Genomic DNA, 26,188 nt, shown 5'->3' with positions numbered 1-26,188 from the left:
AGTGTGTAATACTCAAGTTAAGAATTGGTCATTGCTGGTGACATTGATTGGGTACTCGAACAAGTACACATACTATACATGACCTTGAGAGACAATTCTTCGTCTATATGCGAACGGTTATCACCAGTCCCTCGCTCCTCGTATGCTCCCCTTCCAACGAACCCAGGACAAAAGAAATAAGAAACAAAACAACGGGCGAGCACACGAGAGCGAACCCGACTGGCAACTCATCCACCCAGTCAGTCTCTTTGACCGACATGTCTGCGCTTTCGGAAATGGCGCCGCTTTTTAAACCACACCCCCTAGAGCACAAAGAAAATTTTCCTCCCAAGTGAGACCCCCTTTCTTACTGGGCCTTGTTGAAGACACCCAGAAGGCTCTTCCACACCTGACCAGGCTCCTGGCTGGCGTCAATGCCGCGCCAGATACCGGTCTTCTTGTAGTAGTCGCAGACGGGCGAGGTCTGAACGTGGTAAGTCTTCAGGCGCTTGGTGAGGGTCTCGGCGTTGTCGTCAGAACGCTGGATCAGAGGCTCGCCGGTGACATCGTCAACCATGTCCTTCTTGGGCGGGTTGAAGATCTTGTGGTACGAGCGGCCCGAGGCCGGATGCACCAGACGGCCGGTGATACGGGCGACAAGCAGGGCGTCGTCGATCTGCAACTCAATGGCGTGCTGGAGAGGGAGCTTGCGCGAGGCAAGCATGTCGTCCAGGCGCTCGGCCTGGGCAACGGTGCGCGGGAAACCGTCCAAGATGAAACTAGTCATTACATTTTGTGTCAGTTCAAAAGTTTCCCTTTGATGGCCTTCGGCAGCAAATGGCGATGACTAGAATGAAGCGAGCGAAATTGCCTACCCGTTCTTGCACTCAGTGTTGTTGTCCAACTCGCTCTTGATCATGTTCACCATGATCTCGTCGCTGACAAGACCACCCTGGTCCATGATCTTCTTAGCCTCCTTGCCGAGCTCGGTCTTCTTTGCGACCTGTGACCGCAGCATGTCTCCGGTAGCCTAATTGAGGAGGAGAAGATATCAGCAAACAATGCGCGCCTCATTCCACAGCTGCAGGGCCGGCTACTTACCAGGTGGCACGCGCAGAACTTGTCCTTGATGTTCGGAGCCTGGGTGCCCTTGCCTGGAGAATTCAGAAAAGATCGCATTAATACAGCTCCTTCGGTTTAATTGCAATATTCCAACACCATACCAGCACCAGGAGGTCCCATCAGAATGACGCGGATCTGTTCCGTAACCGACTTGGGCTTGCTGCCGCCGGTGAGACGGCTCTCGAGCTCGACAACCCGGGCCTCCAGCTTGCCGATGGTGTCCTTCAGACCGGAAACGACATCGTCGGTAATTGGTGCCATTGTGAAATGTATGGAGAGGGGAGAGGGCTCGAGGAGTCGTGAAGTGCAGACGGGTGGAAGGGAAAGGCTTGAGGATGGAGAGACGGAGAAATGGAAGGGAAGGAAACTTAGCGCCCGAGGTTCGGAGCAGCAACTTGCGGGCGACACGCCGGAAATGCATCTGAACCGAACTATGTATTTCTATTGAAGAATATGGGGTGTATAATGTGTTAGGTAGCGTCAATTCGTCTGAAATATTTGATTACAAGTCATTTATGGTCGTATAGCTAGATTATTGATTACTATCATACGAAAACTGGCCTACTCAACATGCCCCCAACAGACGAAGTGGCCGGAAACTGGGAAATGCGACGGGACCTAGGCACGGCTGACATAATCCACCAGCCACAATGGCGCAAGGTGTGGCGCGTGGCAGAAGCTCTCCGAGCATCATCATTCCTGTTCCCCAATTGAAAGCAACACACCTTCCAACCACGTCGATCTCTATTCTTTCAGTCCCACAACCTTTCTTTCCAGTTGATCACTGTTTTTCAAGCTCCTATATCTCACTGACTCCTCCGCCCTCCATACCGCCGCCATGCCTGCCACCACGGCGGACACGCTATCCCTCGTCAACCGCTCTGTCACGGTTGCCCCGTTAGTCCTGCTCTCCGTCGCCGATCATTACGGGCGCACAGCCAAGGGCACTCGGAAACGTGTGGTTGGTGTGCTGCTGGGTGAGAACTCGGGCAACAATGTGCGCGTATCCAACAGCTTCGCAGGTATGTTCGAGCTTTCTATTGCTGTCAACAAGCTGGTCCCGCAGGTGAGGCTGACGAGGTTTGGTTCCTCCTGCATCTAGTTCCGTTCGAGGAAGATGAGAAAGACCCGTCGGTTTGGTTCTTGGATCACAATTTCGTCGAGTCGATGAGGGACATGTTCAAGAAGATCAATGCTCGTGAGAAGCTGGTTGGCTGGTATCACTCTGGCCCGAAGCTGCGGGCTTCCGATCTCGAGATCAATGAGCTCTTCAAGAAATACACTCCCAACCCTTTGCTGGTTATTGTCGATGTACAGCCGAAGGAGGTTGGCGTGCCTACAGATGCCTACTTTGCCGTGGATGAGATTAAGGATGTAAGTTGATCTTGTTCTGGATGGGCTATAACAACATAACATGAAGCTAACCTGGGTCCTTTACGGCAGGACGGAACTACAACCTCCAGGACTTTCGTACACACACCATCGATAATCGAGGCCGAGGAGGCCGAGGAGATTGGCGTGGAGCACTTGCTCCGAGACATCAGAGACGTCGCCGTCGGCACGCTTTCCACCCGCATCACGTCACAGCTGCAGTCATTGCAAGGATTGCACCTCCGGCTGCGTGATATTGGCCAATATCTCCAGAAGGTCCTCGACCACGAACTCCCCGTCAACCACGCCATCCTGGGTAACCTCCAGGACGTCTTCAACCTCCTCCCCAACCTGTCTACCCCAACGACCACACAACGGATCAGCGGCCAGGAGACACAAATCGAGAACAGCGAACTGGCTCGGGCGATGAGTGTGAAGACCAACGATCAGTTGATGGCCATCTACATTAGCAGTCTGATCCGCGCGATCACAGCATTCCATGACCTGATCGAGAACAAGATCCAGAACCGACAGCAGCAGGAGGAGAGTGACTCGAAGCGGGAGCAGGAGATTAATGCGGCCAAGGGTGAGAAAGACGGCAAGAAGGCCAATGGCGAGCAAAAGGAGGAACAGGACAGCTCTGACAAGAGCAAGAAGAAGAGCTAAACCTTCTGTGGGATCATGTTGTTCTTTCTCTCTTCCTCTCCGTTTGGAAGAATGCAATGCCCCGCCGTTATGTTATGACCGCTTTAGAACTGCATCTGCTTGGCAGTGTATAGTACGGAATAATCAAAGATATGACCCGGTGGCTGTTGACTTTTCTCTTCACCGCCACTGTAGTTCGCGTTGGCGTCGCCCTGTCTCTCCCCGTAATCTTCGTAACGAACAGAATGCCAAATCCTTCTTCGCAAGGCCCATGCACTCGACTTGCCAATTCAGCCTGCAGCATGGCTGCTGACGAGGTGGGACGAGACCCATGGCCTGTGGCGTCGTAGAACAGTTCATCCCAAACGCCTCGCCAGCTCTTGCTCGAACCAGCGGAGCAAAACCTAGTCCCCCCTGTTCAAAAATATCCGATAGGCCAGCAATATTCCCTTTTCTTTTCTCCTGCCTTGCCCCTGGCAATAAGTTGTCTTGTCAATATCGAAATTCAACCACCCCATCCCGCACACCAGCCAGCCAACTCTTCCATCGAAATGCCCCGACCCGCATCCTCTCCACCCCCAAACAACCCCGGACACCGCGCAAACAATACACAGGCGAGAATATGCTTGCATGCCGGCGGCGAGTCCCGGTCAGTGGAACAAGTCAATGTCCCACCGAAGGGGTATACTGCAGATCTATCCCGGTCACGCAGCATTGCAGAGCTGGATGGGGGTTCTGCAGCTGAGTTGGGCTTGGAGATGGAGGTGAGACGGGAGTCTAGATCGCGGAATGCGGAGAGTGTAAAGGTGGGACAGGTGCAGTTCCAGGCTTGGAGGCGGACTTCGTAGACTTTTTGTGGTTCCTGTGTGGTGTGTGGTGATGTTGTAGTTGTGGCTGTTGTTGATGATGATGATGTTGCTCGGATAGGGTGTGCAGGGGCTGACGAAGCGGATGTTACTAGGAATAGAAACAGGTCTTCGTCAAGAGTGTTGTCGGTCGTATCATCGAGTGTAGTTTGGTCGCATCTTGTGTTTGTTCCATCGTGCCGTAGCTCTTCATTTCCCAAGGACACTGTTTGGTCCTGGGTAGGTGCTGATGATGATGGCACGGCATTGAATTTGTCCCCGCGCACCACAATCCGCTGAACCAGCTTCCGGTCCAGGATGTCCAGAGCTGGAAGGAGGTCATTGGGGAAGAGACAGTGTAATGTGAGTAGCAGCGGCTTCACTCTGGCGAGTTCAGATGCAGAGAGTCCAGATAGAGCGCTCTGCGGCGCCTTCGGCTGGTATGTGCTTTGTGTCCTGGGCGGGCCTAGTTCAGCACCGGTGGTGCTGCGCAGATCCGGTTGGAAGCTGGCTAGCTCATCTATGAGCTGATCAACAAAGCCTGCTGAGCTTGGAAGGTTGTATAGAGACGAATCGAGCTCCATGTTTTGAGTGGTTTGGACCTGGAGTGTGGCGAGAGGAAGATGCCAAGCGTGTGGGAGAACCTCTACGTGGTAGTGCTGGAAGGCTGTTTACAACCTATAATACCAACGGGAAAATGACTGGATCTCTTTTACGAATTGTTCGGTTGGTTAGAATATTTGGTCTACATTAACTCATACTGATAAAATGATGGTGCGGATTCAGACAAGCCAAAGTGGGTTTCTACTGCAAGAATATATAACTAGGGTAAACCAACCTTCTCTCTTCATCAGAGGCAGAATCATCCAATAACTCCGATGAAAGAACACAAATAACGCACGCAGAATCAAGTAAATCCCAAGTCCGACAACATTGCCAAGTCCCCTCTATATTCACTTCCGCGCAGTCTTCTTCCGGTTGGTACTGGCTTTTGTGATCCGACTATTGGGAGTTGACTCTGCCAGTTTCAGTTTCTTGTCCTTAACCAGCTTCTTGCAATTAGCTCGAGTCGAGCTCTGAACCGTGCGTTTCCGAGATGTCTCCTTCAGTTCATTCCAGAGGAACCCCTTGACATACGCCTTCAAGGTCGTTCTTCCTGTGTTGGTTGTGAACTTGATCTCCAAGGTGCCGCGCTGCTTCTCATCCAACTCGATTTCGTCCTCATTGTACTTCTGCGTAACTTGGGGACCGTTGGGAAGTGACACATCCCTCATCACGGCGTCTGGAGGGCTCACATAGAAATCCATAGGGTCGCTGGTTTCTGCTGCCCCTCCGTCTGTCTTCTTGTCGATATCCATCTTATCATAGGTCTCTGCAGGTCCTGCTCCAGCATCACTGTATTTGGTCTTGAGAAGAGATTCCTTCAAGCTAATCCCTGGGCCCCTGGTCACTAGAGGAAGCCGGCGATATGCAAAGACATACGCATTCTTCCGGATATCCTTCGAACCTGCCAGAGCCTCGAAAGACTCGTAGGTGCTTAGCTTCGTATCATCGGCGAGGGTCCAAGTTCCATCCTGACTCTTGACGGCAGCCATATAGTGGCCCGCATCCATGCTCGGTCCTTGGTGTAACAGCACAGATGAAAGTACATACTTGATGTCCTTTCTGATATCCCCAAGCTTGGGATCGAGCCACTCTTTCCGGAGAACCAACTCTTCCGAGAACTGAATTTCCGATTCAATCCTTACCGGTTCGGCTTCTCCAGATTCTGTAACTTGCTGGTCGATTCGATTGAGTTGTACCAGGAGAACCTCCGGGACCTCGGTAAGCACAAGCTCTGACTCTACAGGGTCCTTCTTGCAGGCAGTACACATTGCCTCGATCGGCTCCGTGGCAAAAGTGTTCTCAATTGCTTCTTCAAGTGTTTGGGAATCTTCATCCTCGCTGAAGTGAGCTGCCAAAAAATCGAAGCTAGAGGGGTTGGAAGTCTCGGCACCACAGCCTTTGACACCTGCACATGTTCTTTTATCGGCAGACTCGACCGCGAACATATCGTCGAGTGATTCTTTACTGCAGAATGGTAACATAAGCTTCATAAGAACCAGACCAGACCAGAATAAACGCAAAACCAAAGGGCTTTTAAAGAAGTGGTACTCACGCTGTATCTGCGATATTTTCCACCGAGAGCTGCTTGAGCAACTCGGTGATAAACTCGGCAACATCTTGTTGACCGTCATCGCCAGTGCTGTCTTCTGGCTTTTCAGCAATCCAGTCATCGAAGACTGCATCCCAGAAGTCATCCAGGGCAAGTTCAAGGTCATCTTTGCCCGCTTTCGCATTCCAAAATACGTCCAGCAGATCGTGGATCAGACACACTTTGCATCTTTTGTCGTCGTCATCCGTCTCGTCGGGACCTGCCCCATTTTGACAAAGCCCTTCAGAGTTGACATGTACCTCGGCGACCGTCTCCACCCAGTTCAGGAATACTGGGAGATGAAAGAGCATCTGTAGGGCCGCATTTCTGTAGCATGTCACTCCGTTGGAGTTTTTGAAGCCGTTGACTGTCCTTGCGGTGTTCCATTTGCTTCCCCATCGGGAACTGGGAACGAGCTGCGCCCATTAGAATTTTTCATAGAATTTCAGTGAGATTGGAGGCCTTACTGGGATAAGGGATGATGGCAACTTGGTTGATGGCATCTTGATTGAAACTGAAGCGATAAAAGCGGTCATACTTCAAAGCAATTTCCTTCCAAAACAGCTACCAACTCGGAAAGCGAAACTTGTAAAAACAGGAACTGTCAAGGGGAGGCATGAACACTCGATTTATCTTTTTTCCAAGGAAGAGTTATTCTCATTCACTGCATGATGATTTCTTTGTTCTTTGACCTTTGACCATTACGGATCTAGAGAGTTGAGAACTGGGACTGAGGACAAGACTCGAGAGTGGCTTTTCATTGTTGACAGGGATACTAGCTCAAAGAAAGAACAGGAATTTAGGCTCATTGGGGGTTGTGAGCTGGGTACAAGTCATATTTGATTGCTAATTTGAGGCGCCCTCTAGCAATGGTTCTCTTTGATAATCGCGCTTTCATAAAAATGACTGTTCCACTGCTAGTTTGCTGAAAGAAAGTCCTCAGCTAGAGACCTGAGCACTGCAGGCCGAGGCAGAACGGAGAATACCAGATAGAATGTATGAGAGTAACTGTAGCGATCTCGCTCCAGCTGAAGAGACACTGTTTCTTTGTTTCAAGTAGCTGGCTTTCGCCGACGGAATAGCGCTGCCAAGTCGAATGGAGGGATGGGATAGGATATTATGGCTTCAAAGTCCAGGCAAAGAAACACACGTCCGACATGAAAGGTTTCGAGGTCACGAGGGCTGTTTCATGGTCCAAAATCGCTCAAAGAGAGGATGCAATGGCCGAAGCCAAGGAAGGGTGAAATGCTCTTTACTGACATTTCTTTGTTCGTTCTTCTATGCGACAGAAGTATGTCGCAAGGCACTTCCTCGACTATACTACATTTTTTCTCAGACAATACTATTCCTCAAAAGATTCTACATAATCTCCATGCATATTCAGCTGTACTGCCAACTACCTCCCACTGCACAAAATGCAGCATGGCATTGATAGCATTGACTTGTTCCCCGTTCACCGGGTACCTGAAAGGCACCGAACCATGAAATCCATTCAGGCACCACCAAACCTGCCATCCAAACCTACTGTACTCTGTACATGTACTCCATCAACCTTCCGACGTGATCTGTCGCCTGTCACTTTCCCAATTCCCTAACTCGGTTTCCATTCCGCCCTCTCCTCCCCCCCCCCTTGGCAATTTCACAGCCCGTGGCAGAGGCGTTGTGGTTGTCAATTCCCGAACCGTGGGTTGGCACTCTCCCGTGAATAAAGATCAACGGACTCCGCAATGGTCCAGAAGCATGTCCCCGACAGGGACACCCTCACGGTCTAGACTCTAGACCTCTGGGTCTCCTCCAGATTCGCGGCTGTCAGGGCTTTAATTATCTCCCGTTTCGGTTCCCTTCCGATCGTTTCGATTTGGAAGGAGTCTCGACCGGGTTACTATTCCTTAGTCCATATGGGCATGATTATGTGAGGCGTCAACTGCCAGCCGTTGCGATGATCGACCGTGCTGCTACTTGAATGGGGTATGTGGCGAAACGGTCTCGCAGGTTGTTAGCGAACCAACGGTCAACAGAGAGTTAGTCATTCATGCTATACCAGTAGGTTACTCCGTAGTTACGTCCTATGTAACAGTCATCATGTGGATGGCAGATAACTAGCAAATGTACCAGCATTGCATTTACAGTAGTACCCTTCAACCCGGAGAGTAAATGGCCATCGTGACCATGAACCGGTTCTTGATTTCTTGGGGCTTGTTTCCCTGGTTCTTAGTTCTTGGATGCGTTACTTTGATTAACTTTACCGACTGCTAGGGTTATGATCGGTATCATGATCATTGTAAACTACTAACTTGCTGCTACTACTCTACAGTACTCCGTCCTTCATACAGTGCTTCGGTATGTGAGTGGTCGAACAGGCACGGAGTTATTACCCATAGGGCCACCAACTCTCCACTCCAAACAAGGCCATGGCTCCATCCGGTATATACTTACCTCTGTCTCTTCATCTATAGGCTGACTATTTATCTATCTGGGTATAAATAACACCTTTCAAGTTCAGCACCGAGTCTTGATCAGCTCATCAGTATGAAAATAGAATAAGTACTTCGACAAAGATGCGCAAGAGGAAGGGAGACAATAAGTGGGCAGGTCATTCCCCACAAGGCAGAAGGAGTGTTTCAGGTGAAGCCCCTCCCCTAAAATATCCCTCCACAAATCAATTCCCCTCCAAGTGGAGCACAGCCTGACGAAAACCACCTTTGCATGCAACCCGGCACGGATTGATAGGCTGCTCGCAACAAGTTCGATCGAAATGCGAGATCCGGCCGAGTCTTGGGATCCTGTGCCCGAGAGTGGGTGCTGGTGTGTGTGATGATGTACAGCTGTGGGCTTGCGCTTGCGCTACGGAGTCTTCCCGTTATGCTACTCGTCCTATAGGATGGGAGCAGCGTTGAGGGGTCTTAGGGCCCATCGGTGCGCATAAGTGTATCTGAATGCATGCATGCCGAGGACTGACTACTACACTCGCTACAGTACTGTACTCCATACAGTAGTTGTTAGCGGTCCGATTCTTGCCCACTACTTCCTGGTAGGGCAAAAAGTGCGTCTTTGCCGCTGCGGCTCCCTCGTTGGATACTTATTGCACGTTTTTGGAGCCCTGGTATTAGGTATGTTGTGATCTGATGTGGTGTGTGTTTCTTTTCCTTCTCCGAACGAGGCTTGTTTACCGGCATTTGGAGCGTATGTATACAGATGTACGCCAAATTGTCATAATTTATAGGTAATGATGCAATATACCGTCGTATATAGTTTGTTTTTCTGTATCTAGACTTTGGAGAAAGTTTTGCGGGAAAGTTAAAGCTGGACGAGATCCGGGCGAGCAATTGAGCCTGGAACTAAACTGGACTCTCTTTAGTCCTCCTCTGCAGTCCCTTCTAAACAAAGTCAACCTATTAAACTCCTGCACCTCATGCACAGAGTACCCCTCGGCAGAGGAAATACGATACTCAACCTTCAAGAACTGACACAATGTTTTACTTTGTTCCCCAGCTCCCTTCCGTTTCTCTTGGCCACGATAGGCTCTCCTAAGAGATCAGCACGCCTCTGTCTCTCTCTATAATTATCTTCTGTACTTCGTCTCTCCCGTACCATTGTCATTGACAGCTGCGTTCCTCGCGTCTGCCAAAGATCCACCGTTACGCACTGCCCCATGTAAACGGTTTGGGCGCCGCTTTTTTTTTTCAGCTCTGCCACTTGCATGCCTTTGATCCAAGTGGACCCTCCCCCTCCCCCGTCGTTCTCGTCGGCCCTTCCGAAAAACACTCCTTGAGTGTATGGAGTTTGGAGTACTCTTTTTGGCTTTTCCCCCTTGTTCACCTTGTGTCCTAACGGGTGGGAAGGAACTGTACCCTAGTTGAGGGATTCCCTGTTCGATTGGAATAATCACAAGGGGAAATTACAATGTAGTATATTCTAGCCGATGGCGGGATAAAATATAGTATGGAGTGTGTTTGATTGGTATTTGTAGTCTAGCTCTGTGACTCTTCGGCAAATGCTGGTGATTGGAATAGATATTAATTGGTCCGTCAGTCCTGATTACTTACAGTAGCGGCTGCGAAATTGGAGTGTCGGAGAAAACCAAAAATGTTCAAAGAAAACCGGGCACTCTTGCGGTCAAGTGGATGAGTCGGACATTAATAATTTTGGGGCGATCACTAACTACTGCGTAATGGCAAATAAATATAGAACGATGGCCCAATCGTTGACTCGACACTCTCTTAATTTCCTTGGGCCCTCGTAGGCTACACTTTCTCCCCCAGCTTGGCTCGGCTGCCTACCACTTAAGTCATAGTCCCGCGATGATCCAACGTTAGCCCGCGCTTCCCTGTCGCTTTGGCCCCACTCTCCACCGTTGAAGCGTTGTGGCCGTGCTGGGCTTGCGGTATCAGTCGTGGTCTGGCTTGTCAATTAAATGACGGTGTGAAGCTTTTGCCTCGCCCGTGGCCGTGCCACTTTGGCTTGGACAGGGTCGCATTTTCGAACTTGTTGCCTGGTTCGGGTACATAGAGGGATACATAGAGTATGTCTCTGTTTATCTTGATATAGTTACTAAGACTGTGCTGGGCTATTGCTAGTCATTGTGCATACTGTACATACAAGGCTGGTTCACTCGACGGAGGGTTCATGCCTTCCTGTCTTGCATGCTTAGCCCCCTCATTGCTGTACGACACTGAAGCGATAGACGATAGACGGGATCGTCACGGATCGGCCTCGCTTCGGACCCCAAATGGAGTCCTGAGAGCTATCAGCACCTTGTCCCATCTTTCCTTTTTGACTAATCCATCAAGTACAGTAGATACGGCCTCTTCTCCCTATCGTAGCAGGTATCGCCGTCACAATAGATGCCGAACGGCATTGGACTAAGGTCTAGCACCTTATGACCCGCACGAAGCGGATCTCGCTCCCGGATGAGGGGTTGATTCGTCAGGTGAGTGTGTAAGATCTTTTCTGGATTAAGTAGTAGCCAGGAATAGTAGCATGGAAATCTTCCTGCAACAGTAAGGGATATACGATTTGCGAAAAGGTTCACACAGCTAATATTATAATCGGCATTGAGACTTTGCTATTGTTTGTTTTAGAGGAGATATCGATAGCTATTAGCTATGTACCGGTTTCTTTGCACGGTTGACAGGTTGCATGCTGATCCGTGGCGCATGGACTGAACGGGTGTTTCAGGCAACCCGCTCGGATCGGCTCCCAGCTCTCTACCATATCGAGCGCATCCTTCAGTCATCCTTTCATAATAGTTACTAGATTCGTCGATGAAAGTCACTTCGGTAAGCTTTCTAGGGTATAGAAGAGCTACACCACTAAACGAGTCAGTCTAAAAGTGGAGAGCGGGCCGTCATAACAATATGAACCATTTCCACCATTTAATCTCCAACCATGGATAGCGCAGAAGAATTCAAGTTTACGATCCCTGGGGGCTTGCTCTGAACCAAACATCTGCGGTAGGCAAATGAGAGTGTTCGAGCCGAGTTGAAGAAATGCAAAATGCAAATAAGAAAAATGCAACTACCGCACTGGGTCTCTACTACTGTACAGTAGCTATGGCCTCCACATACTGTATCCCCAATTATTATCACCACCAACTCCACCGCCACTTTGCACAACGGTCTTTCTGGCTCCGCAGCGTTGGCCTGCATGAATGATGAATGGGTGGCTTTGCCACTTGGGGCTCGTGCCAGTTGTCCCAGCGTTCCACAGTCTTAGAGCGCGCGTCTGTCCAATCACGGAGATTTAACCCAGTTTTTGGCGGCTGCAGGTTATACGGGTCAATATATGTATTTGGGTGGTAGGCTGTGGCTATACAACTAATATACAAGTAAATGAGGTTCACGGGAAAGATATTAGATTAATATATAGTTTAATATAGTTACTTTGTATATTAGTATAATATGCTGGCGTCATCACACGGCACGAGGGTTCTTTCGCCGAAGAACTCGTTGCGACAATGCTTAATTAACTGTTACTGTACAAGATTAGGACTGAGGCTATTGTGTCTGTCGGAGGCTAAAATCCAGGGTTCACTCCAAGTTCATTGCAAATGCTTGTGCTCATCGCAAGGGGTTCACCTAGTCAAGCCCTACCGAAGTATGCACATGCTGTAGCAAGGTCTCAAGTTTGGGGGCCCAGACACCATACTACGGTTTCCATATAATGATCGACTCTTTCTACAAGCTATACAATTGCATACTACTGTACCTATCCTATTTGTCTTCACCTCAATCCCATTGTGCACAGTGCAGTACACACAGACCAGCAAAAATGCAAGACATTAAATCTCCGAAGTTCCAAACCAAACGCCCCCCCAGCCCCACCAGTCCCTTAATCTGGCGGGAACGAGTTTCTTCTTCATCTCCTCCTCCCCCTGGTCCTCGCCCCCTCTCAGTCCATCCCATCAATCACAATCTCCCATGCCCCATCGTTCCCTTCATCTCCTCCGCCGCTCTCTAAAGTGCGGTTCGGTACCATTTCCTCCTTCCGTCGGTGCTGCCATGGGCCTTCCTTTTAGCTGGGGGGGGGGGGGGGTGGGGGGGCGCAATTTTGTCTTCCTCGGTGTAAACGGGATTTCGTGTTCGCGCCTCTTTTCAAGCCATGTGGAAATCCATAATAATAACTTTTAATCAAAATGGGCCTGGGCAGGGGAAATTGGCCGTTCGGCGGTCTCGCGCGACCGGGTAAACCTGAGACCTTAGCTTAGCAGCCTGAGCTGAACAACTACCAGTCTACCACAGTAGTAGTTTAGCCTCGGTCGCGGGTGGACGAACCCTGCGCGAGACATTGGACCCGTAGCAAACCTTGTAAGCTAGGTAAACCTAAGGTAGCCCTTCATTTCTGATTCATGTTTAGGGATTGCTGAGGGCGCGTGTGATGAGCTGGGTATGTAAAATGGGATCTATCGACTTTTTGGGAGTCTTGGTAGCAGGGATGAGGTTCCCTGTTGCTGTTGATCTTGGGGGCTTGCGCGCGACCGGCAAGATGCTCAGCTCAGGTACGAGGTCGCGGTCGGAGGCTGGAATGATAGACATGAACCACGACACCTATTGTGGACCTCTGGACCGGGACCTGAACCTGAACCTGAACCTGAACCTGAACCAGTGACAGCTTGGAACCAGAAAAAGCTCTGGGTGAATCATATTCAAATCTCCGTATACGGAGTCCTGGATGAGCTGTGGATGTGTACTCCATAAGCCATATTGTAGCTGGAGATTCTAGACCCGACAGATCAATGGGTCCAATTTCGCACGGGTCTGGGCCCATTCTCTCTTTCTCGCCTTCTATCCAGTCTTCTCTGCGCCTCTATCAAGCAGCGTTATGCGAAATTGCAAGGCCGACCAGGGAACAACTGCGAACGATGGACCGCATCACGGTGAGGGTCTTACAGCGTCGAGCTTATCCCGTGGTTGAACGGGACCACCTTCTGGAAGACCGCTGTTCCAGGAGGGTAGGGCGAGCATTGTGATTCGGACCGACGGTGGTGGAATTGTCAATGGTTGAATTGGGGGGATTTGGTAGTTGTAGTCCATTAGGCCTTGTAGCGTTGATATTGTTAGTCTTGCTAGATAGTTATAGAGTCTCTCGTAGTAAGTAGTGAAATACTGGATTCGAGACGATCACGAAAGACTGGAAAGGTCCTAAAGAAGTATCTATGGAACTGAACACATGGTCAAGTCAAGTTCAGTCGGGTTCCCGGGACCCAAGGGGGAAAGGATCCACTATCGAGGCGAAAAGAAAGGAAGAAAAAGAGCAAGAAATGTCAGGAGTTTACAAGAGAGAGAGAGAGAGCAAAAGAACAGCATAAGATATCCAAGCATACGTTCAAGCAGGTTTTTGTTCTCTACGCCAAACCCCCAGTTCAAGAGCTATATTATCTATCATAATCATGTACGGTACTTTCTTAAACAACCATCAACCCAGCCCAAGGTAGATTAGCGCCCTAGGGGCAAACCAGAGATGCAGCCAGGATGGGGGTGGCAAGAGAGGGAAGGGGACCCAGGCGCAGGCCCTAAGCATTGAGAAAAATCCCCGAGTGGTTGCACGGGGATGTGAGGCTGCAAACTGTTCGGAAGCGATGCGCTCGAAAGAGGCAACGCCCATCCAGCCAGGGTGGGACGAGGCGAACACGGGCAACCCAGATCCCGGGTTTTCCTGAGCTACGTACAAGACTTGCATGCATTGTACTGGTTATTACTGGACTTGGGTTGCTAACTTGCTACGTAGGTAGCTGATTAAGAACATCGAAAGGATAGAAAACCCCTCTCTCGTTGGGCCTGTCACTCCTGTAATGGATAACTCGTGTTGATTGGGGATAGACCGGTTAGAGCCTCGGGGTACGATCCTTGTCCCTACGAGTATCATAGGTTCACAGTCAAGTGGCGATTGCGAGGGAACATGTTGAAGTGGTTTTTACAGCAGTGCTTTTTTTTTTTTTTTTTTTTAATTCTATGCATCGTATGTATATGGAATCTAGATTCGATTCTATATTCAAGTATAGAATCAAGGAAACTATCACCTTGAATCGTAGTCGGACTATGTAATCATAATAATATAATATACATTCCACCTGTACTGCCCCTTCCCTCGCAGGTTTCCCCCTCGTGATGGTCGGTGGAGCTGTTCTTGGGCTTGGGACCAGCACGACAGCAAAGCCGTTGAGCTGCGATCGGCCCCCCTCCCGGTCCAGTCCTGACTGTCTCTCTGCCCACACTTTCCTTCTCGTCCGGATTCTTTGTATACTGTGGATTTTTGTATGCTTTGAGAATACATACTTGATCTTGTATATATTATGCTATAGCATTTCTCATACTCTTTTCTATTCCGTCTTGTATCATTTTCTTTTTTTTGCCTTCCCCTCCCTCTCTCTGACTGGTTCGTTTTAGTCGCAACGGCATGGCATTAGGGCGGGTTAGCGTCTGGGCCGGAGCAGCCCGTTTCCAACGTTTGTGACTGGTCCGTGCAGGCTTTAAAGTGTCCCGTTACGCATCCTCATCTCATTTCAGGATGATGCGGGGCCCACTGAGGAGGGGGAACCATGTTCATCGGGTTTTGGAGGGGATTATTATTATTACAGTATTGTGGTTGATTATTATACAGTATTCTAGTATTTGGGAGGGGCCCCTCTTTCCTGAACTTGGTTAGTTGATGCTTGTCAATAGGTCGAATTGGGTCTCTCTCGTTTGTTTTTTTGCCTTTTTTTTTTGGCTACTGTTAGAACTACGGAGATGGTTGTTCATTATTATGGTTCTGAAAGCATGAGGATCTATCTCATCTCCCAGCTTCATCTTGGGGGCCATTCCTCTTCAGACGGAGTGCCTTGACTCCACAACCCGTGTTCGGTGGGAGGAGGGGGGAGGGAAATGAAGGGCGAAGCAATCAAGCAATGACCGCCACAGACGGGATTAGAATGGAGAGAAATGATTGTGTAGTATACTACGGAGGATACTACTACTACGGAGTAGTCGTATATAGTAGTAGTAGTATGTACAAATGGTATGATCTGTAGAAGTATAGTATACAGGCGATAGAGATAGGACCGAGTATTCGTGTGAATACAGTCAGAATCAGAGGGGAACCGAAAGGGACCCGAGAGCAGACGCGGTTTGACCGCTTGCCCGCCAGCATCTTTAATTAACAGCGCCAGCCCCGAGTGGATCGGAGATATTGCAGTCGTGCCCTCGAGGCTAGGGCAGAGAGAGGGCAACTGTGGCTTCCAGGGAAAGAAAGAGACTAACTCCAAAAAAGCCGTTGGCGTGACGGTTTGGGGTTAATTGGATTTTTGTCTTTTTCGGTTTTTCATTTTTCATTTCTGAATTTTCATTTTTCTTTCTTGAATTTCCCAATGAAGAAATTAAAATTACTTCGGAGGTAATCAGAATTCCCACTGTCCATGATGATTTCATGCTGGCAATCATCCCATCATTTCCATTTTAATTAAGTTGGATGAGCATGATTTGCTTGCATTTACTTGGACTCTTGTGATGCTCTCTCTCTCTCTCTCTCTTTCTCTCTCTCGCTTGATCGCTTTCTTCCTGGATTAAGTCAATCATCTCATTTTCATGCCCAGTCGTACATGTCCATGAATTGGGAGAGTCACTCGACGACCGTATACTCCAGTCGTTGTATCTCAACTTGATTTGGATCCTTTTTGATTATTATTCTGACTCTTATTATTCGGATTATTATTATTATATACCCTTTTCTATCTCCATCTTCCCCCGACCTTATTTCACCTTATTCCCTGGATCGCCCCCCCCCCCCCCCCCTCCCTCCTCCAAGTGGATGGACTCCATCGTGGTCTAAGACTCTCTCTCTCTCTCTTCTGGTCAACGTCGATCGTTTGGGTTTCATCTTGGTGGTTCTGGACCTTCCCTTGGGATCTGCTTCTTCTTCTGGACTTGGTATCCCACTTTCTTCCTCTTCTACCTCTTCCTCTCCTCCACTCGCTCTCTCTCTCTCTACCTTCTCTCGACTCCTCCTTTCTTCCTTCTACAAACTACTTTCCTGTCCTTTTCTGACTTCCCCCCCCCCCCTTCTCCTCTCATTCTCATCCTCCTCGTTCCTCTTCTTCTCTTCCACTCTATTCTTCACTTTTTACCCGTTTTGGCCGTTGCCCATTTCCACGGTACCCGGGTACCTTGAACCACCGTTTTCTGCCCAAGCCTCACGCTCTGCTCTGACCTCACCATTCGTTGCACGAGACCATCAAGTCCTTGGATTTTGCTGCTGTTAAGAGAAACCCTCCGACACCGCACACACTCTCACATATTTGATCCGGCTCTGATAGCTGCTGGTTGATCATCCCCAAGAATCACAAGGGCAACTCTCTACCTCTACGACTATCATCATCGCCGACCTGGAGTCATCCCGCTACGATCTATTGTTGATTGTTGATTGTTGATTGTTAACTGTCGTCATTCAACCCTGACCCTGAGAATCACAAGCTTTGGGTCCTGCATCGACTACTACTCCTCCTCTTTCTCTTCCTTCCATCTCCTTCCCCTCCCCCCCTCCCCCCCTCCAGCTGGATCTGCTCATTTTCTGGAAGGGGGCTAGTCCTGTCTATCTACTTCGATCCCGAAAAGACCCGCTGGTTTCCATCGCGCATATGATTGCGTTACAAAATCGGCCTATCTTGCCGCCCGCCAAAGTGGATATCTCACTGCTACTCAAGCCCCAAGATGAGGAAGATGCCCCCGGGAATCCTACTCCCGTCTATCCCTCTCGGATGGGCTTCTCAATCCCACCGCCAGTCCCCGCGGCGCCAATCTTGACGACGGGCCCGCCGGCCGTGGCTCCATCTTTGATCAAGTCTGCTCCTGGTCTTCCGGCAAAGCGGCTACAACCAGCTCATACCGCCGAATCACCCGCCAAGAAGCAGTCCAAGTGGTCGGCCGAGGAGGATGCGTTGATCATCGAGCTGCGGGGCAGCGGGATGAAGTGGGAGGATATCAGCAAACGGTTGCCAGGTCGCAGTGCGATCAGCTGTCGTCTTCACTATCAGAACTATCTGGAACGTCGCAGCGAGTGGGATGAAGATAAGAAGAACAAGTTGGCTCGCTTATATGAACGGTAAGCTGTGGCACCGCTGGGATCCGGTGTGGTCGGACCCTAGGCGAGAACCATCTTTATGACTAACAGCAACGAGTAGGTTTAAAGCAGAGATGTGGTCCAAGGTTGCCGAAGAAATGGCCATCCCATGGCGTGCCGCAGAGGCCATGCACTGGCAACTTGGGGAGCAAGAAATGGCCCGCCGCGCTGGCGTGGTGCCTTTCTCACTATCCAGCACCGCCATCGATCCCCCAGCCACGAGAACTCGTCGTGCCAGCACCTCTCTAGCTCGACCTCGAAAGAGCTCCACCTCACGCGCAATCCCAGGCCACTTGCCCGGCCTTCCACCACAACTACCCTCCCTCGAAGAGTTGACAGCCGGTGTCCCCGCGTACGCACCACCTGCCCCGCCTCCACCACGAGAATTCTATGGTCTTGGACGACCCCCAGACATGGGCATTCCCCCGCCTGGTCTGATGGGCCCGCATATGGGAATGCCTCCGCGAACTCTCCCCTAAGACGAGATGACGATCACGCCCGTACGGCCGTTTTATTTTCCTTTTTTGTTTTCCTTTGCCTCCTTTGATACGAATTGCATAGCGCCGGTTGGAGGTATACCGTGATTTGTTGGGAGGTCGTGAATTGTATAGAGAATTTGCGTGTCAACCTGCCGTCTCCCACCCTTCCTGTTGCGAGATTTGTTTTCCTTTTCTTTTCCTCGGCTTGGGGGAAGGGGAGAGACCGAGAGACCGAGAGAGGATTTCTTTCTCTTGATTCTTTCTCTTGGTGTCAGTTTTTGGGGTTGGGAAGAAGATATAGAGAGACAATCTCTTGTTTTTCTTGGCGCACCCATTCGACTCGACCTCTCTCTCTCCCTCTTCCAACTCCCAAATCGAATCACGCATTTCCTCACGTTTGGCACGCAGGTGATGATGGGCTTTTCTTCGAGGCTGGCTCCGCGAAGTAAACCGTCCCCATGTCATCATGAATCGTGCTTGGGCGTTGCAATCGCCCACCAATTGTCTTTCTCATACCCCGACTCCACAACCACTCCTCCAGCTTGCTCGATATCACGCTCCAGTTCCCCGCTCTCGTACAGATGATAGTAGCGGCGGAAGGTTTGATCCTCTTCACCGGATCCAGGCTTGGCTCTCCGCACCCACGGCACCATGAGATCTTGCGAATCTCCCTTGTCCCAGCCTCGACGACTATTCTTCTGCTCGAGCGCCCATGCATAGACCAGGATTCGCCCGCCTGGCTCCGTCCCTGATCTGCGCTTCATGGTTCGCAGAATCTCTGCGATGGCTTGGACCCGTCGTGCTGGGGTGGACATGTGGTGTACCACAGCGATGCAGACGGCGAAGTCGAAGGATGCATCCCGGTGCGGGAGGTGGAGGATATCGGCCACCACCGCCGAATGGGGTTGATGCTGGGCTGCTATTTTGGCCAGGTTTTCGGAGCTGTGGCCTTGTGTTAGTATGGGAGATAGCTCCAGCGGTCTTCCATGAGAGAGTGTCTGGGTGTTTGTCTGTGGATGAGAAAGACGAGGGAATGCCAGTGATATGAAATGAGAAATTAACTACACAAAAAGATCCCAAAAAAAAAAAGACAAGATATAAGAACCATATACGAATTTACGATATCTCCTCGTACATACTTTATGAAGTAAAAAACAAAAATCAAACCAGATAGAAGAAGGGATAAATGAACGTACCGATCAGAGGCTACTATGAACACATCCCGGTTCACTTGGAGATTCTTGCCATTGCCACAGCCAACATCCAGTCCAACGGATCCAGCTGGTATACTCTGGAGAAATTGCTCAACAATTGGCCATGGCTAGCGGGTGAACCACAGTCAAAGACGTCGTTAGCCATACTCTGAGCCGAGCCGACTGGCTAGCGAGGGAAGCCAATGGGGGGGATGAAATCCACCACTCGGTTAGGAGTTATGTACTCACCTTGTAGCGCGTGGCTGAAAAGTGTCCCGCAATTTGCTGGTATACCTCGTGTACATTCTGCTCCTCATATGCCTCGGCTTGGTCTTCCATGGTGCTGGCTTTCCGTCCACAGTGTTGATTCTTCCAGAAGTGCTCTGGTATATGCGATTCTTGAGTATCAGTTGTTTCTTTCGTCGTGGTGATGGCGGAAGACAAGCGAGATGATCACGTGGCTCGGACTTTTTTGCCCCTCCGCGGGGGGATCTTCTTATCCTGAGATTCTGAGTACACTTGGATACTTCGTAGTAGGATGGACATACTTGAATTGTTTTTTTAAACAGTGTTAGGTCTTTCTAAATTCAATCTTTATTTACTCATAGAGTCAGCGCTATTGATCATCCTCCCTCTAAGAACCCCGGTCCTTGCTCTTCCCCCCGCCGTATACGTAGTACCGATCAGATTAAGATCGCAAGAGATCTGAATTCTATAAATCCCCCCGCAATTATCTAACCCAAGGCTCCAAGGATACCCCCAGTAGCATTGCGGTATGTCGTTTCAGATCTGCCCAACCCTGCTGCAGGCTGCCCTGAAAGTCATTTCCATTTCCTCAGACTGTTTCCTTCTTTCCCTTTCGATGAATCCGCGCATACTGATCGCTGACTAAGCGCACCTACTTTGGATGCCCCAGCGGTGCTGTTCAGCAGCCATCGCTCGCTTCGCTCTGTCTGTGTAAGTATGCTGCTGCTTTACTCGAGAATATGGTCTTTGTGTGCTTCGGATCTCTTGTGTGTGCTTTGAGGCTGGAGGAATATCACCCAGCGCCCTCTAGGGCCATATGGGAGTTTGATATGCCAAATATCAAAGGCTAGACTGGTGCTCTCGACCTTCAATGCATGACCTCGAGGTCTTGTTGTCATGCCTCACGGACCATCTCTCTGCATTTTCATTAGCTTGTCTACCTCCCTCTATGTCGAAGAACTCCTCCGCTAACCATTCATCTAGGCACATCTCTGGCGCTAAAGGCCCAGAATCCCCCCCCCCCCCTGAGCGCATTGCATATTGCCTCAACATTAACATAGCTCTTCAAAATGGCCTTCCAACCAACTCCGACAGATGTCTCTGTCATCATCACCTCGGCTTCTATGGCTCACTCCGCCGACTCAGAGCCCAGATTCCTGACTGAGCGGCGTATTACGCCTACCTGGACAGTTGAGCAGGTCAAGAGCAAGCTCGAGACTATGACTGGTGTCCCGCCGGGGAGCCAGCGACTCCGTGTCAAGGTTCCTGGTCGACCGGATCAGTGGGCTGATAATGATGCCCAGCTTATTGGGGATTATGGGCTTGTGAAGGGGGCTGAAATTGAGGTGGGCCATTTCTTTTCGGTTTATGATGCTTTCTTGGTTCTTCGGCTTTGGGTGTCTTATGGATCTCTTCTGTTGTTTTCTCTGGAAGAGTGTCATGGTACGGTCCTGGATTTCAGTGGCATATAGCTGCGCAGGTATGGCAGCGTTTTCGGCTTACAAAAGTCTTGAAAACGGGAGCCTCCAGGCTGAAGTGGTCACCTCTAGGAGACATGAGTACCGTCTGACCTGGCATGGACTACAAGAAAATACATTATTCCATACTATCAGGCTCTTTTACAGCATACCGGCTTAAGAACCATGCTAATTGCACATCCAGGTCCACGACTCCCGCCCACAAGGCATGCGCCCAAACTTCACCGATCTCTCCTCAGTCGACAAGTACGAAATGAACCCCGAAACCTACGAGAACCTCTCCGATTCAGTCCTGGCCTGGAAAAGAAATCAGAAAATAGGCCGTTTCGATCCTAACGCACTCTCCCCTGAGGAATCCCTGCGCAAGCAGGTTCAGAAGGATCAGGCTGAGCTTGCTAGCAGAGGTATGGATATGGTTTACCCGATACTTGACGCATCATTTCTTTCAAACGGGGACGGCGCAACAGCTCTTGAATGTTGTCTAACGGTTCATACAGGAATCGCCGTTGACAAACGTGCCATCATCCTCCCCTCCTCCCCGCCACATATCCGCCGTGGAACAGTCCGCTTCGTCGGCTCAGTGCCAACAATCCCAATTACTGGTCCTGGCCGTGAGCTTGAGCAGGATGGTCCGCTTCCCGTTGAACTCCAGCCTATCTGGGTTGGTATTGAGCTGGATGAGCCGACGGGCAAGAATGATGGTAGCGTGGGTGGTCGTCGCTACTTTGAGTGTTTGGACAAGTGTGGTGCTTTTGTGAAGCCGGAGAAGGTCGAGGTGGGAGATTTCCCGCCGTTGGGCTTGGATGATGAGTTGGATGAGTTGATGGAGGAGATCTGATGGGTTGATTGAGAGTGGGAGTGTGAATGTTGGCGTTAGGCGGTGTAGATTTGGTAATGATGTTGATTTTATTTCATACAAGTTATCTAGTAAACAGGAAGCCAAGAAGCTGCCAGGTCAATTCCAGTTAAAAGGGCTCTGGATGCGCAAGTTACGTAGCCAGGGAGACTGGATTCATGTGACTTTTACTTGTGTACGTGCTGGCTTATTGCTCTCCCAAGAGAGAAATGCAATAATGGTCTTTTCTTGATATGATAGAGTCGCAGCCTTTCAAGTCATTAGGACTTACCTTGTCGAGCTCTGTTCTATCCAGTCGAAGGTCTGATATGTGTTGACAACCGTCAAGTGTAACGGAAGAAAAGCCTCCCTCGAGGTGAATGGCTATTGAAGCCGACACTAAACATGTATCTACTCAGCAAACAAGTGCCATCTAACGCACAGAGAAGAAGTGCATATTTGGTAAAGGGAAACGGTGCATTCTGTCCATCACCAACTGTCACAATCCAATAAAAAATCTGCAACTCGGAACACCGACAACCTAGGATCCATAGTAAAAGATACAACCCGCTAGAAGGAAAAGACAGATAGAAAAAAAGGATATCATAGCACATTCACCAGCTCCAGCTGGACACAAGAGTCAAAACAATGTCGGTAAAGCATAGTAGTCAAAGCACTCATTTAGCTTTTTGCTTGCCCTTGGGGCGACCTCGAGCCTTTGCGGCTGGAGGCTCGGATGGGCCGCTTTCAGCTTCAAACTCGCTCTGCGTTGTATTCTCGGATTGCATAGGGACTTCACTCCCTTCCGGAAGACAGCATTGCGTGAAGAAAAGTCGCGCATTCTTGTCATGGGAGTTCTGGAAGCTATAGTAATTGCCTGACAAACCGAGTGTGTCAGTATACAAAGAGTCATCCCTGTGATCGTGGGAGTCAACTCACCTCGTGGGATCTGGAACACTGATCCCTTGCCAGCGCTGAATTGCACACCGCAGATGTCCACTTGCACTCGGCCGTAACAGACATAGAACACCATATGCATTCTCTTCGAGTTCTTGGGCTTCTTGACACCATCTGGTGGAAGCTCAACAACACCGGAGCCAATGAATGAAGAACTGAGCAGTTTCGCAAAGCGGAATGAGGCGCCTTTGACTTCCCTCGTTTCGAATCCAGAGGGTGCATAAGCAATGTCTGCAAAAATTGGTTAGCAACGAAAGTTTATCACCATAGTAGAGACCGGGTATGAAAATCATACCTATTACTTCCTCCTCTGATGTGCTGGTTTGTGCCACGGGGTCCCACTTGGAGACGTAGCCATGAAGAACACCACTTTCCTTCTCCCAAAGATCGGCGTCATCGTCAATCTCATCTTCATCCGAGGACTCATCCTTTTGCTTCTTTGACTTGCCCTTGCGGCTACGCTTGCCCTTCTTTGGCCTTTCTGGTTCAAGTTCCTCCGTGCGAATGACCTCTTTGATCGTTGAGAGAGGATACCGTTGGCCCTCAGCGGCCTCGCCATCGCCAAACACACATCTCTCGTTGCGCCAGTACGCCAGAGGGCGAACAGATACTCGTCCCGAGCGGGTGTGAGTGGTCTCGTTGCTAGTGGGATCTTCGCGCTTGAGAATATATAGACTGCGGCCTTTCAATGGGCCTGAACGCTGGGCATAGTTCTCAACCACACGGTCCAGCTCAGGATCCAAGGGCTCACGTGAAGCCATAGTAGTCTCGGTAGCAGTAGTCTTTGGTTTCTTGGTTGGTCTGGCTTCAGAGGGCTCTTCATTGTCTGCTTGCTGAGCTTTCGTGGCGCGACCTCGTTTTCCAGACGGCTTGGCGGCAGCCTTGGTCGCCTTTGTATTCTTTGTCGCGGGTCCTTTCTTCGGCTGTTTTGAACTCGATGCAGTCGTCTTTGTTTGGCGTGACGCTGCTGGTGCTGGGGACACCTCATCTTCCAGTCCATTCAAGTCTTGTGCCGTAGCATCTGCAGGTTCCTCTTCATGTGGCATCACAGTCTCATCACCCTCGTCATAGCCGTCGCTGAAATCATCCTGCCCGACACCGAAGGTATCCGCATTCTCATCGCCTTCGCCCTCACCGTCAGAAAAATCAGCCGCTTCTGTGGCTATCAGTCGGGATTTGCCATTCTGTCGCGCGGCGTTCTTATTGTTCGACACGCCTGCATTTACCGAACGATTGGTCAAGGGAGTTGGGTCTCCTCGCGCAGAAGACAGACGTCTGCCATCCGACGGACTGGACGCTACCAGATCTTCCCTGTCGTCTGGAGAAGAGCGCAAGACAGGGGATCGACGGAGGGCTTTTGCAGGGGATCGAGATGCCTGTGGCAGAAAAGTATTGCGCGCATTATTAGCAGCGCTGAGAAAATCCATAGGTCCCGGCGCATTGCCTAGTCGCATAGAAGAATGGCCATGTCAGTCACCAATTGGTAGTGAATCAGAGGGCACACTGCTTTGGCAAGCCTACCGTCTTCAATGGACATCTCAGAGCTCGCAGTCTCGTCGTCCACATGGGAGAACCCATTTAGTTTCGCGGGCGATTTCTCAGGAGATGAGAATAGACCGTCTACTTCCTCCATTCCGTACTCGTCGCGCTGTCTTTCCTCCATCGTGAGACCTGTCCGCCTAAGCGCATAAATTTCATCAGCATACTGTAACCCTTTCATGAAAGCGCCAGTATCAACGGAAGCGCGACTTACCTTCCCTGAGTTCCCACATTGGAGAAGTCGAGGTCGCGGGGCTTCGTGGAACCACGCGCCATATTGAATAAAAGTTAAGTGACGGAGTCTGAGCCGAATAGAGTGTACTGTAGGAATTTCGAAAGCGTAAGATGTAGAAGAGCTGGTCAAAGCAGCGCGGGTGGAGGAGGAGGGGAGAGAGGAATGATGCAGTGGAATTTGGGGGAGAAACGCGCGCCCGCCGCTAAGCCCGAACGGTCGACGCGTCGACATACTTCTGGGACGCTCTTCCCTTGTCAGTCCTGCAGTGCTCTCGTTCTAGACTCGCTCACTCGTTTCAATTCTGCATTGCTCAATCATTATGGGCAAGCACACCATCGTCGACGCAGCTGAAGATGCCATGTCCTTTATTCCTCCCAGTATAGACACTGCCCATCTACTCTCGGGAGACTCGTACGCCTACTACACGCCTTGTCCAGCTGGAATTACACCTTACGACAAGTCCTCTACAACTCCACAGACGACAGAGCCTACACCATGTGTCCTCGGCGTTGACGAAGCTGGCCGTGGTCCAGTCCTGGGTCCCATGGTCTACGGTGCCTTTTATTTGCCTCTTGAGCTACACCATTCCCTACTGGCGCAAGAACACAGCTTCGACGACAGCAAAGTCCTCACGCCTGCCGTACGCGCCAATTTGATGCGCTTGATCAATACGCCTGGCGAGAATCTATACGAGTCCTGTGGATATGCAATCAAGGTGCTGTCTGCGCGTGATATCGGCGCCGGAATGATGAAACCAGGCACCGCAGTCTACAACCTCAATGCGCAAGCCATGGACGCCACAATTGAGATTATTCGCGGCGTACTTCAAGATCGTGCTGTCAATGTACAAGAGATCTATATCGATACTATCGGCAACCCTGCTACATACCAGGCCAAACTTGAGCGGATTTTCCCATCTATTAAAATCACCGTGGCAAAAAAGGCGGACTCGCTGTATCCCTGTGTGAGTGCGGCCAGTGTGGCTGCCAAAGTGACGCGTGATGTTGCGTTGGAAGTCTTGTACGAGTCCGTCCTCAAGGCGCAACAGCTTGAAGACGGTTCCACGCCCCCTGAAAGTTGGGGCAGTGGCTACCCTTCGGATTCCAAGTGTGTCGGGTGGCTCCGACGGAACATGGATCCTGTTTTTGGCTGGGGCAGCGAATGTCGCTTCAGCTGGGGTACTGCGAAGGAAATGCTCGAGCAGAAGGGCGGAGCCCGAGTGGATTGGCCTGCAGATGACGATGAGGGGAATGGCATGCTAAGTGATTTTCTCCTGGCATCTGGGCCCGGAAAAGGGTCGAGCAAGGATGGGTTGCGGGACTGGTTCGGACAACGACAAGCAGAGATTATATGATGCGATGCATCGGGTTGGCATGGGATTAAAGGCGTAATGAAGCTATATAACAATGATGATACCCGATCAGGCATATCTAAGGCAATAAAATACAATCTGAACAAAAGAAGGGCGTCCAATCACG

General features: G+C 50.3%; 10 protein-coding genes across 10 annotated transcripts; 5 read left to right on the top strand and 5 right to left on the bottom strand.

Moving 5' to 3' along the window:
- Positions 1-346: 346 nt before the first annotated feature.
- adk1 (adenylate kinase ADK1) lies at positions 347-1,362 on the bottom strand (the record flags this gene model as incomplete). Its single annotated transcript, XM_056910913.1, has 4 exons — positions 347-758; positions 855-1,009; positions 1,081-1,133; positions 1,203-1,362. The coding sequence occupies 4 exons, from the start codon at positions 1,360-1,362 to the stop codon at positions 347-349; spliced, it is 780 nt and encodes a 259-aa protein (XP_056763739.1).
- A 577-nt stretch (positions 1,363-1,939) lies between these two features.
- rpn8 (proteasome regulatory particle lid subunit RPN8) lies at positions 1,940-3,138 on the top strand (the record flags this gene model as incomplete). Its single annotated transcript, XM_056910912.1, has 3 exons — positions 1,940-2,123; positions 2,204-2,475; positions 2,545-3,138. The coding sequence occupies 3 exons, from the start codon at positions 1,940-1,942 to the stop codon at positions 3,136-3,138; spliced, it is 1,050 nt and encodes a 349-aa protein (XP_056763738.1).
- A 484-nt stretch (positions 3,139-3,622) lies between these two features.
- Positions 3,623-4,546, bottom strand: N7458_007529 (uncharacterized protein; the record flags this gene model as incomplete). The annotated part of the gene is made up of 1 exon (XM_056910911.1): positions 3,623-4,546. One exon carries the CDS (start codon positions 4,544-4,546, stop codon positions 3,623-3,625), a length of 924 nt encoding a protein of 307 aa, XP_056763737.1.
- A 369-nt stretch (positions 4,547-4,915) lies between these two features.
- Positions 4,916-6,659, bottom strand: N7458_007528 (uncharacterized protein; the record flags this gene model as incomplete). The annotated part of the gene is made up of 3 exons (XM_056910910.1): positions 4,916-6,032; positions 6,121-6,572; positions 6,624-6,659. The coding sequence occupies 3 exons, from the start codon at positions 6,657-6,659 to the stop codon at positions 4,916-4,918; spliced, it is 1,605 nt and encodes a 534-aa protein (XP_056763736.1).
- A 6,391-nt stretch (positions 6,660-13,050) lies between these two features.
- Positions 13,051-13,263, top strand: N7458_007527 (uncharacterized protein; the record flags this gene model as incomplete). The annotated part of the gene is made up of 1 exon (XM_056910909.1): positions 13,051-13,263. One exon carries the CDS (start codon positions 13,051-13,053, stop codon positions 13,261-13,263), a length of 213 nt encoding a protein of 70 aa, XP_056763735.1.
- A 4,003-nt stretch (positions 13,264-17,266) lies between these two features.
- Positions 17,267-18,227, top strand: N7458_007526 (MYB DNA-binding domain protein; the record flags this gene model as incomplete). Its single annotated transcript, XM_056910908.1, has 2 exons — positions 17,267-17,730; positions 17,810-18,227. The coding sequence occupies 2 exons, from the start codon at positions 17,267-17,269 to the stop codon at positions 18,225-18,227; spliced, it is 882 nt and encodes a 293-aa protein (XP_056763734.1).
- A 464-nt stretch (positions 18,228-18,691) lies between these two features.
- Positions 18,692-19,759, bottom strand: N7458_007525 (tRNA (carboxymethyluridine(34)-5-O)-methyltransferase; the record flags this gene model as incomplete). The annotated part of the gene is made up of 3 exons (XM_056910907.1): positions 18,692-19,169; positions 19,424-19,548; positions 19,670-19,759. The coding sequence occupies 3 exons, from the start codon at positions 19,757-19,759 to the stop codon at positions 18,692-18,694; spliced, it is 693 nt and encodes a 230-aa protein (XP_056763733.1).
- Positions 19,760-20,736: 977 nt separating this feature from the next.
- On the top strand, positions 20,737-21,982 carry N7458_007524 (tubulin-folding cofactor B; the record flags this gene model as incomplete). Its single annotated transcript, XM_056910906.1, has 3 exons — positions 20,737-21,012; positions 21,329-21,548; positions 21,642-21,982. The coding sequence occupies 3 exons, from the start codon at positions 20,737-20,739 to the stop codon at positions 21,980-21,982; spliced, it is 837 nt and encodes a 278-aa protein (XP_056763732.1).
- Positions 21,983-22,656: 674 nt separating this feature from the next.
- N7458_007523 (Cupin domain protein) lies at positions 22,657-24,751 on the bottom strand (the record flags this gene model as incomplete). Its single annotated transcript, XM_056910905.1, has 5 exons — positions 22,657-22,856; positions 22,919-23,167; positions 23,232-24,380; positions 24,458-24,615; positions 24,690-24,751. 5 exons carry the CDS (start codon positions 24,749-24,751, stop codon positions 22,657-22,659), a joined length of 1,818 nt encoding a protein of 605 aa, XP_056763731.1.
- A 278-nt stretch (positions 24,752-25,029) lies between these two features.
- On the top strand, positions 25,030-26,064 carry N7458_007522 (ribonuclease H2 catalytic subunit RNH201; the record flags this gene model as incomplete). The annotated part of the gene is made up of 1 exon (XM_056910904.1): positions 25,030-26,064. One exon carries the CDS (start codon positions 25,030-25,032, stop codon positions 26,062-26,064), a length of 1,035 nt encoding a protein of 344 aa, XP_056763730.1.
- Positions 26,065-26,188: the final 124 nt, after the last annotated feature.

This window comes from Penicillium daleae, assembly GCF_028827525.1.
Source record: "Penicillium daleae strain IBT 16125 chromosome Unknown utg000007l_segment0_segment0, whole genome shotgun sequence".
Lineage (NCBI taxonomy): Eukaryota > Fungi > Ascomycota > Eurotiomycetes > Eurotiales > Aspergillaceae > Penicillium > Penicillium daleae.
The sequence above is the reverse complement of the archived record's forward strand: the minus strand, read 5'-3'. Positions and strand labels throughout refer to the sequence as shown.